At 42.3% G+C, this 10,769-nt stretch overlaps 1 protein-coding gene across 1 annotated transcript in view; it reads right to left on the reverse strand.

Moving 5' to 3' along the window:
• Positions 1-376: 376 nt before the first annotated feature.
• Positions 377-10,769, reverse strand: part of LOC109542374 (chaoptin) — a 36,539-nt gene continuing 26,146 nt past the window's right edge. Inside the window, exons 3-6 of the mRNA XM_019911575.2 lie at positions 8,832-8,976; positions 3,871-3,981; positions 816-3,814; positions 377-747 (exon numbers count right to left, since the gene is read on the reverse strand). Of these exons, the coding sequence (XP_019767134.2) occupies positions 425-747; positions 816-3,814; positions 3,871-3,981; positions 8,832-8,976 (3,578 nt within the window). The 3' untranslated portion in view covers positions 377-424. The remainder of the gene's footprint in view (positions 748-815; positions 3,815-3,870; positions 3,982-8,831; positions 8,977-10,769) is intronic.

Below are 10,769 nucleotides of genomic sequence, written 5' to 3' on the forward strand. Positions count from 1 at the left end.
CTGAAACCCAGGAATAGATTTGATTTTACTTTATAAGACAAGACAAGACTTTATAACAAATTTCGACATTAATGTTCTTATTTTTTTTCAGACTGAAAATCTGCGTAATTATAAACGACTTTTTCGCATTTCCATAATAATAACTTTTCCCCAGTTTTTAAAAGCCATGGTCTAGAAGGGTGTCCTTATGAGGAAACGCCCTGTACTATACACATGGAGGGTTTGTGTTAAACCCCAAAAACTATGTACATATTTACACAAATTATTCCTTTGTAACAGACAGAGAGGAACAAATAGGGAATAAACCAGTTTGAAACAAAACGAAATGGAAATATTACCCGACCCCTCAGCCAGCTCTGCCCTTTAGGCCCCGCCCACCGTCACACCCACCGATTATCTACACGCCTCATCCGCCACTCCAGTCTCACGAGCCAAACCCTACTAGGTAGCCCACCAAGCACACTGTAATACCTGCCAGCTGGTCAGCTGCAAAGCGCTCAGCGCGGCTGCTGAGAGCGCTGGCCTGGCAGCTCATGTCCACCGGCGGCAGCTTCATAATGGGCACGTGCTGCTCGAGCGCTGAGTCCCAGCAGGTGCCCTGTCGCGTCGCCTCCTGAAGATTGCTGATGTGGTCGACTGAGGAGGTGCGCGGGTTGAAGTTCTCGCGCGACCAGCGACGCAACCAGTGCCCCAACCAAGCCAAGTGGCAGCCACAGCGAAACCGGTTCTTCGACAGCTCCAAACCACCTAGAAACAAACCCGGCAATCGAGAAATTGTGCCCACTTCATCTGCAACTTCAAGGCCAACAACTTACCAGAAACCAAGCCGGTCCCCACATCATCCCAGGTGGAGAAGTTCCCATAGAAAACCTCCGGAGTCAGCGTGGTGAGCATGTTATTGCTCAGATCCACGGCCAAGTGCTGGATCTGGTGCATGTGCGAAAACAGCCCGGCTGGGAGGTCAGCAATTTGCGTCCCACTGATCTTGATCATCAGCGTGGGATTCTTGGTCAGCTTGGCGAAAGCCTCCCGGTCCACAATCTGCAGATTCCGCCCCGCGATCTCCAGATGGACGATCTTTTTGTTGGCCAGACAAGTGAGCTGATCGCGCAGCTCGTGCTCGATGACGTTCAGCTTCAGGCGCCTCAACTGACCCATATGGGTGAACAAGTAGCACAGCTCCTCGTAGAAGTTCTGCAAGCTGGGAGACGTTTGCATGGACAACTCGGACAGGATCCTCAAGTGGCTGAAGGCCTTGCTGTCGAATTGTGCCAGCTGCTTCAGATGCTGGATGTTCAAAGTCTGCAGCGCCTTCAGCCCCTGGAAGCTCTCGACAGTGATGCCAGTGATCGGGTTGAAAGACAGATCCAGATCCCGCAGACTTCCCAAGAACGCCCACAGATGCGAGGGAACACTGCCCAAGTTGCAGTGGCTCAGAACCAGCGACTTCAGCTTCCCCAAGCCGCGAAACGAATGCTTGTCAATGTCTTGAAGATTGTTGAAGGAGAGATTCAAGTGCACCAAATCGGGCAAGGGGAAGTCGGGCGTGGTGTCCAGCCCAGTGTTGGCCAGGTTCAGGTGCTTCAAGTTCTGAGCGTAGTGGAACAGTTCCTTGAAGTTGGCCCTCAAAGGATTGGAGCTCAGATCCAAATACTGAAGCCAGCTCAGCTGGGTGAAGACGTTATCAGGCAGAATCGTCAGCTTGTTCCTACTCATATCCAGATGGTTCATAAAGGGGACATCTGGAAAGCTGGTGACGTCGATGTGTTCCAGAACGTTGGACTGAAGCGATAAGTGCCTCAGAGTCAAGCCAATGTCCGAGAGACTCTCCCTGGGCACCACAGAGAGGGAGTTATAGCTGATGTCCAGGAACTCCAGCTGCGTGTTGGAGAAAACCTCCCTGGGCAAGTAGGTGAGGCTGTTGCCCCTCAAATTCAAAACTCTCAGCTTGGGGGCGACGGAAAACTGCCCATTGTGCAGGTAGCTGATGGAGTTCTCCGACAGATCCAACGTTTGGAGGCTTTGCAGCCCGGAAAACGCCCCCAGGTCCAGATGGGCTAGCGCATTCTTGTGCAAACCCAGCTGCTCCAGGGCGGCCAGTTTGCTGAAGCTGTCCATCTTCAGGGCAACTAAGCTATTGGAATCCAGCACCAATTTCCTCAGCAACGGGCTCAGCTGCAGACACGGAGGAACAGCAGCCAGCTTGTTGCCGCGCAAATCCAGCTCTTCGAGATTTGCCATCACTTTGCTGCCCGTGCATGTGGTTAGCTGATTGAAGCTGCAGTTTACGCTCAATGGCGTGCTGAGGTTGGAGAAGTAACTCAGCGACAGCCTTGTCAGCTGGTTCCTCTGCAAATCCAGCCGCCTGAGCAAGGGCAAGTTGGAGAACGCCCCCTGCTGAATGGAAACCAGCTGATTGTTCCTCAAAAAAATCATCGAGGTTTTGGGCAGATCGGCAAAAGCGTCCTTTTGGATGTCGCGGATCTTGTTGCCGTCCAGCCAGATCACCTCCAGGCTCTCAAGCAGCTCAAAGGAGCCACTTTCCAGCACACTCAGCTCGTTGTTGGAGAGCACCGCAGTGCTCAGCTTCGTATGGATGGAAGGCTTGAATAAACTCACAGGCAGCGACTCGACTTTGTTCGAGTCCAGGTTCAAGTACTCGATGTCTCGAAGAGAATCGAAGGAGCTGGGCTTTATTTCATGGAAGCTGTTGTGGTCCAGATAGAGGTACTTGAGCTTGCTTAAGTCCTTGAAGGCCTCATAGGGCAAATCGTCCCGCTCAAAGCTGGAGGAGAGCTCCAAAGTCTCCAAGTTGGCAAGCCCGCCAAAGGCTTGCAGGTCCACATTCCTTAAGGGATTGTAGCTGATGCTCAGTTCCTTCAGTTTAGGCATTTCCATAAACACGTTGGCGCTCAGAGTGGTAATGCGGTTGTTGTTGATGTTGAGCACTTGCACTGAGCGCCCCCACTCGCTGAAATCCTCCAAAGAAATGCCGCTGATCTGGTTCGAAGCTGCGTTGAAGTAGGATATTTTCGAGCAGTTCCTCAGACCGTCCGAGGGAATTTTGTAAAATCGGTTGCCGCCCAATGAGAGGGCCTTTAGGCTCTCCCGGAAACTATCCAAATAACCCACCGGGAGGTCACTGAGGTAGTTGAAGGAGAGATAGAGGAATCTCAGCGCCAGCAGCTGCGTGATGGCCATGGGGATAGTTCTGAGCCGGTTATGATCCAGGTCCAGGTATTCGAGAGTGCTGAGCACTCCTTGGAAGGCGGCCTCTTCGATGTCGCCAATCTGATTGTAGGAGAAGACGATTCGGCGGCAGTCCAGGCCGGAAAAACTGTTGGCTGCCACCACTTCGAACTCGTTCATTGCTAGGAAAACATCGCGGACAAAGATGGAACCGTTGAAAGGTCTGGCTGGGAAAGTCGTGAGGTAGTTCTGGTTCAGGTCGATTTTCTGTATCCAGAACTTGCGTCCAAACGTGTGCTCAGGAATGGATCTGATGTGGTTTCCCCTTAGATAGAGCCACTCCAAGTGGGGCATGTTGGCGATGATATCCAGAGGAAAGTTCTCGATCAGATTGTAGGCGAAACTAGCGGTTTTAAGTGAGGAGGGCAGCGAGTGCTTGTGGATTTTGTGAATTCGGTTCGAGTCCGCATTGAGCCACGTCAAATACTTCAGCTGGCGAATGCCCGAATGGACGTTGTGAGGCGAGGTGTCCGCGATTTCCGTGATATCGTTGTGGCCAATAAAGAGCGTGTTGAGTGAGGATTTCATGTGGGACCAATCTCCGTTGATCGAGGCAATTTGGTTGCTGAAAAAATCCAACCCTAGTGAAAAGGTGGTTTGCAACCCGGCGAATGGGCGTACCCGTGCAAGTTGAGCCAATGCAGACTCTTCAGGTCTTTGAGAGTGGGGAACGGCACGACGTCCAAGCGGTTGTAGCTGAGGTCGAGCGACACCAACGTGTCCAATGAGGAACTGAAACAAGTTAGTTGGCTCAGGGGAGGGAGTGGGTAGCGAATATTTGCCTGACACAGTCAATGTGGACCTGGGTGGCACTGGTGGCGCGTTTGTGTTGATTTTTGAAGCCTTGCGGCGCAACACCGTGAACTCTACTTAACGGATGGCAGTAATCATGTGGTTTTTGGCGCTTTGTATTGAGGCCACAGGCCGTAATTAATGCGTCAACATCTGAACATCCACTGTGTTACCCAGGCCCATTCGATGGGAGTCCACATTCACATTCTCCCCCATAATCCATGATAGAGAACGCGATGTTGTAGCGAAACAAGCGGTTTCCTTGCTATGAAAATTACCAGTCCAACTGAACGATTTACCGCAGAGTCCCAACCCAAGACTCATTAATCGGATTAGTTGGCTGATTATTAGCTCGTGCTGTTTGTTTATTTGACTCCAAATCAGCTCTTATACCATTCGGAACCCGATTAGTCCGCACGCGATTGGGGCATTACGCGGTTAAGGGCACTGTTGAGCTTTCGCATTAAGATGTATTTCGGAAATTTTGCCCATTGTCGATGAAATATCGACTTTACATGGCACGAACAAGCCGACCGGCCGGTCTACAACAGATTTTTGAGGACTTTCGACCCCCATTTCTAGGCGAGCGACCGCTAAACAGGCAGAGTAATGGGGAAAAACTCGGAAAAACCGCTTTAACATTTCTGATGAGTTTTTCTGGGCTCGGGGGGATTTGTTGATAATTCGCTTTTTGTAGTCGGATGATGAATTCCTTTTGGGGCCGCCGAATGGAAACGGCCCGGCGCAGCCAATCCGAATCGTCTGCATAGATTTGAATTGCTGATAGTAAGTCGTTGCGAAAGGCTGCACAATCCATGGGAAAACAGTGGCAAACCGAATGTGAATGTGAAAAAGCGCCATAATTTGATCATAAAACTGGGGGAGACTAATTCAGTTCCGCCGCGCAATAGTTTTCTTTGGTAATGGGCAATTTCCAATCAGTCCACTGGCCGCGCAATTTCAATTCGAAATTTAAAAACTCGGCGATTTAAATTGCGTTCACATCGCATGGAATGTAAGTTTTTCAATCTACCGTCCAATTTATTGTCGTCAATTACAAGCTCAAACATTTCGATTTTGAAAAGCCACGGCTCGATTCACTGCCGATCATCCACACTCAACTAAAACTAATTGAAATTTAATTAAGGTTCTGGCGCAGTCAGTAGGATCTTTTATAAGAACAGTTAGCTCAATAAATATAGCCATTGGTTGCAGTTTCCTCTAAAGAAAACCTAATAATGTATTTAAATTTTGAATCCTTATGTAGAATGCAATTACTTTTTTATATAAAATTAGAAGCAGAAAAAGTTTTTCAGTTACTCGGCTTTAACGACGAACATTCGCATTTTCATGGAGTTGATAAAACGAAAATGAGCTCACACTTGCCAACAAATGTAGCAAAAAAAGCTCACCCAAGCAAAAGCCCACAAGTTTGCCCTTGTATTTTTTTATTTGGTCACGTTCGTTCAGTTCATTTGCGCCAATTGGCTTGAGAGTGTAAACCCACCTTAAGTCGCAAGAATTAAAGAAACCTTAATGAAATCGGCGTTGCAGTCGATAGTAGGCCTGGGTAAGACTGTGTTGAGTTGCGCTATTGAGTTAACGAGTTATAACTAATCGGTTCATGAGTGATTTATTAAAACTTTACTAGACCCAAGGCTTGAATTTTTAAATCTAAAAAGGGGTCATTAACGTTTTTTCTGAGTAACGTTTTACTACTTTGTTCAAACAACTAAAAGTAGTCAAAATTTTCTTAGCAACAGCACTAAGTCCAAAAAAAGTGGACGAGTTTTCTTGTAAAATTGATCTTTTAATTTTTTTGCATAAAAGATTCAGTTTGACAGTGTTTTACAGTAAAACGTTAGGAAAAACGCGGTTTTTCTGTTTAGAGACAGTGTTGTTGGGAAATATTGATCTAAAAGTGAAGAAACTGCAGTTTCCAAAAGTTTTCCAAATAAACTTCCGCTTTTTCAGTGCGGGGAAATATTTTTGGAAAAATGCATAGAAATAATTATTAGGATTTTGTCCATAATAAAGCTGCAAAAAGTTTTCCAAAAATGTTTGCAAAGCGGTTAAGGAGGCGAGTGTTCCAATAAAATGTATCTTATAATTTCTCACAGAAAATGCCTGCAGATTGTCAGTATTTTAAGTAAAACTAAAAAATAATGCGATTTTTGCTTAGAAAGAATTGCTTAACAGAAACTTTGTCAAAACTGTAATGACCTGAAAATTTAAAGGAACTTTAAAAATCTTCAGAGCTGTGGGGGCGGCGAATTTTTATAATAATGTTTTGTAAACTTTTGCTCTCTGGTCGTCTTTTCAAGATAATCCTAATTACTTTCGGTAAAAAAGTGAATAAAATTATTTGGTTTTGGTGCAAATTTGAAGCTGAAATGGGTTTTCTAAAGTTCTTCTGCAAACGGATGAATGACGCGAATTTTCTAACAAATTTAATTTCGTCATTTTTAGCACAAAATATCCCATTATTGTCAGAAAAGGAGAAACTTATCAGAAAATAATGGTTTTTTGCGTTTTCAATTAAAAACTTTTAGTTTTGTGATCGGTTTTGGAGAAAACCTTAACGGTTTTCGGGGAAAACGGGAGGATTTTATTTTTGTTTTTGTCCCAAATTGGACGCTGGTAAAAGTTTTTGTAAAATTTTTACAATACTTTGAATTTATCTTGTAATTTTTCGCGTAAAATACCTCCAGATCGTCAGAACTTTTTTTTGAGTAGAAAGTAAAGGAACAAAAATCAGTCAAAACTAAAATACCACATTTTTTTAACAAACTCTACAGTCTTCAGAGGTATGGAGGTGACAAAATTTCCGAATAATCTGTTATAAAGTTTTGCTTATTCTGTTCGTTTTTTGACAGAAAATTATATGATTTTTGTTCCAAATTGGAAGCTGGAAAGGGATTTCAAAACTTTTTACAAAGCGACGAACGATTCAAGCCTTATTTCATAATTTTTCGCGGAAAATGCCTTAAGATAATTGAGCATTTAGAAGAAAGAGCAACTTGCCTGAAACTGTAAAATTCTGAAATTTTGAAGAATTTTAAAAATATTAACAGATGATCCTTAAACAACTCTAAAAACAAGAAAAAAAAGTCATCAAAATTTTCCCAGCAACGGAACTGAGCTCTTCATACCTTCAAAAATGCATTCAAACTACATGAAATCCTGAACTTGAAAATTAACGCTTTTAGGCAATGAATCGTTTAAAAGCAGTCAGTAGAAACATGAAAAATTGAGATTCTAAAGAAGACGTTATTTTTAAATAATTACGAACTCTGTGGCTCACATTGTTCTTGAGCAACGTTAAAAAAGGCGGCGTCATATTTGAGTTGATTTACAATAAAAAAACGGTCGAAACTAAAACTGGTGACTTTGTTTTAACCAAAAAACATCAATCTGGAACCCAAGCCGACGCCCCATCCTCCCTTCTCTACCCATCGATACTCAAACTACACTGTCACAAACTACCGCATTTGCCATTAGGGCCACAAAAACGCGATTCAGACGACACAAAAGGTTATCGACCGACTTCGTCCACTGTCAGTATCAAACTTAATATGCATACACCTTTTCGATTAAAAAAACACTGAAGTACAGAATAAACATGACTATTCTGGAAGGAATCAGTTATCAACTAACAGGAATCTGTTAACAACTTTGGCTTATTCTGTTCGTTTTCTGATGGAAAATTATTTGATTTTTGTTCCAAATTCGATGCTGGAAAGGGATTTCCAAACTTTTTGCAAAGCGACGAAAGATACGAAGTTTATTTCGTAATTTTTCGCGGAAAATACCTTAAGATTGTCAGCATTTTTAAGTGAAAATTGAGCATTTAGAGGACAGAGTAACTTGGCTAAAACTGGAAAATTCTGAAATGTTGAAGAAATTTTAAAAATATTACCCAGTCCTAGTCGATAGCACGTTAAAACTGCGGCATTTGAGCGATATTTTTCAAAACGTTTTAGTTCGCAGTGTTGATTTATCTGCTTGTTCAACAGGAAACAATAAAGTGACTCGTAAATTTGCTGCTGCATAAGACGCATTGCTCGAGCGGCTGGTGAATATTTAAAGCGGCCCAGGGCAGCGTTTTGGCCAAACAGCAAACTGGGTGGATTGCAAATATTTGGCTGTATAGCCTGACCTGACCAACAGCAACCCATTCTTTGCAGAAACAATTAAAAGGCACCGACGTTCGGGCTAAGCTGGCCAATAAATTCTAATAATAGACCAAGTAAACAGCCCCGTCTCTCACGATAGCCGAGTGTAAATTAGCAATGTTTATTTTCCAATGGCATATTTACGACTCCGTGACGTGACCTCTCCCTAATCAATTCGCACAAGGGTGCAGGCGGAAATGGCCCTAATTTGTTTTGCAAAATGTCGACCGCTAACACCTATTTGTGCTCGAGCTGGGCTTGCCCTTGTACGGGAAAAAACCGTAAAAACTCAAATCTTACTACCGCCGTTCGCCAGCCAGTTCGTGATGCGAATGGCTGGGCTATTTAACCAGCAAATAAAAGTTTCCCGATTGAATTGCCCGGGAAAAACTAGTTCGTAAGTGTATTACCCGAAGAAACCCACCAGCCCTTGCGGCTATCTGCTCGAAAAATCGCACGCCAAGGCAAATCGACGCCCTCCAAATTGCTGCCCGTGATTAACACTGTATTAAGGCGCAATGCAGGCGGGAAATTTGGGTTTCGGCCTTCAGCCGAACTCAGTTCAAACAGCAGTAATGGTCGCTTGCAAACCCCCCCAAAAGTTCGCGGATTTACCTGAATATTTTCTCGGAAACATGTTGCAGCTGGTTGTTGTTGAAGACCAGCGCCTGTATTTCGCAGGAGTTCAACGTGTCGGCCTCCAGGCTGGGAATCATAGAGTCGAGCACTTCGATGCGATCGATCTGCTTCACCGGCATCACTGCAACAAATTATTTAAGTGAGGGCCAAAGACAGATTTAAACCGGTCAGAACCACTTGAATTTCAATTGGGTTTTCAATTGTCTATCCAACGACGCCAAAACGAATTATCTGGTACAAATGGGGCCTGAGAGACTGCCAAAAAAGCTTCGAATGGGGATTGAGAAATTTCGAAAAAAGCAGCGTCATGTTTGAGTCGATTTTGCCACTCAAAAAAAAACACGCGAATTTAATGCTTCTGAAATCAAGTCTTTTTTGAGAAAACTGCCAACATTTTCTTATCGATGGTTCACTTTCTTAAAAGGCCATTTAGTTGGCTCTGGAATGATGTAAAAATGAGCGTTTTTGCTCATTTTCCTGCCGATAAATGAGCAAAAGCCAGTATTTAATAAATTAATGGCTTGACGGATACATTCCTCATGAACAAAAAAACGCAAAAACGTGACGGAAAATATGAAATTTTGGCCCAATCTTGTACCTAAGTCTCTGATATTCAAATTTCGTTTTGTGGGTCAAAACTACTCGAATTTCCTCACTCATGTGGTTATTACTGAATCGAATTTTCAATTTTGTATTCGACGATGCCAAAACGAACTCTAAGGCTCAAATCGGGCTTCAGAAACTTCGAAAAAAGTAGCATCATGTTTGAGTCGATTACATTACAATTACAAAATGACACCAATCTTAAAGAACGCACCTACAACTAAGCATTAACACCATTATTGAACTTTTAACAATATGTGTAAAGTCAACTTACTTTCAATACATGACAATTTTTATCAACAAAATTTTGGAATGGCTATGGGGTCACCACTATCCCCATTTTTCAGTAATTTATGGAAAATTTTGAATCAACTTTTATTAATAATTAAAAAATTTAAACCAATAATTTGGTGGCGTTGTATTGATGACGTATTCTCCATTTACAGTCATGGCGAACAAAAACTTGATGAATTTTTATCTTATCTGAATAATAAAGAACCAGCAATTAAATTCACTATTGAAAAAGAACAAAATCACCAAATTCGTTTTCTCGATATACTAATTCAAAAAAATTTAGACAATTTCGAAACTTTGGTCTATAGAAAACCTACTCATACTAACGGATATTTGAATTTCGACTCAAATCACCCGCTAATGGCCAAGAAAGGTATCGTAAAAAGTCTATATGATAGAGCAAAAATAATTTGTAATCAATCTAATTTTTCCAAAGAAAAACCATTTATAAAAGAAATTCTAAATTTCAATAATTATCCAAATTCTTTTATTGAAAAATGTTTTAACGAAATTGAATTATCACGAACAAAATCAAGATAAACCTATTACAAACCTTTTCATTCCATTTATTCCAGGACTTTCAAATCAAATTAAACGAGTAGGTAAAAAAATTAATATTAGGACGATCTTCAAAACTGAAAATACAATTAGAAGTAAAATTTCAGTAACAAAACCTCATGATATAATTGAAAATACAAAAAATGTAATTTATAAAATTCCTTGCGAATGCAATATTTATATAGGAGAATCCTCAAGACCATTACACAAAAGACTCAAAGAACACCAATCATACATAAACAACAGAGAATATCATACATCACACATTTGTCAAAACATGCATTTGATAATTGCCATAAAATTCAATGGAATAATTCCACAATTTTAACAAAAGAACAATCCACAAAAAAACGTAAAATTGAAGAAAGCGCACTCATTTTACTAAATCAAAATAATTGTGTTGCTTCATGTTCATTTAATTTAAGTCATACATGGTTACCTATGCTAAAATCTGAAGTA

Source organism: Dendroctonus ponderosae, unplaced genomic scaffold (genome assembly GCF_020466585.1).
Source record: "Dendroctonus ponderosae isolate FM_Combo_2020 unplaced genomic scaffold, Dpon_F_20191213v2 Dpon_F_20191213_11, whole genome shotgun sequence".
Lineage (NCBI taxonomy): Eukaryota > Metazoa > Arthropoda > Insecta > Coleoptera > Curculionidae > Dendroctonus > Dendroctonus ponderosae.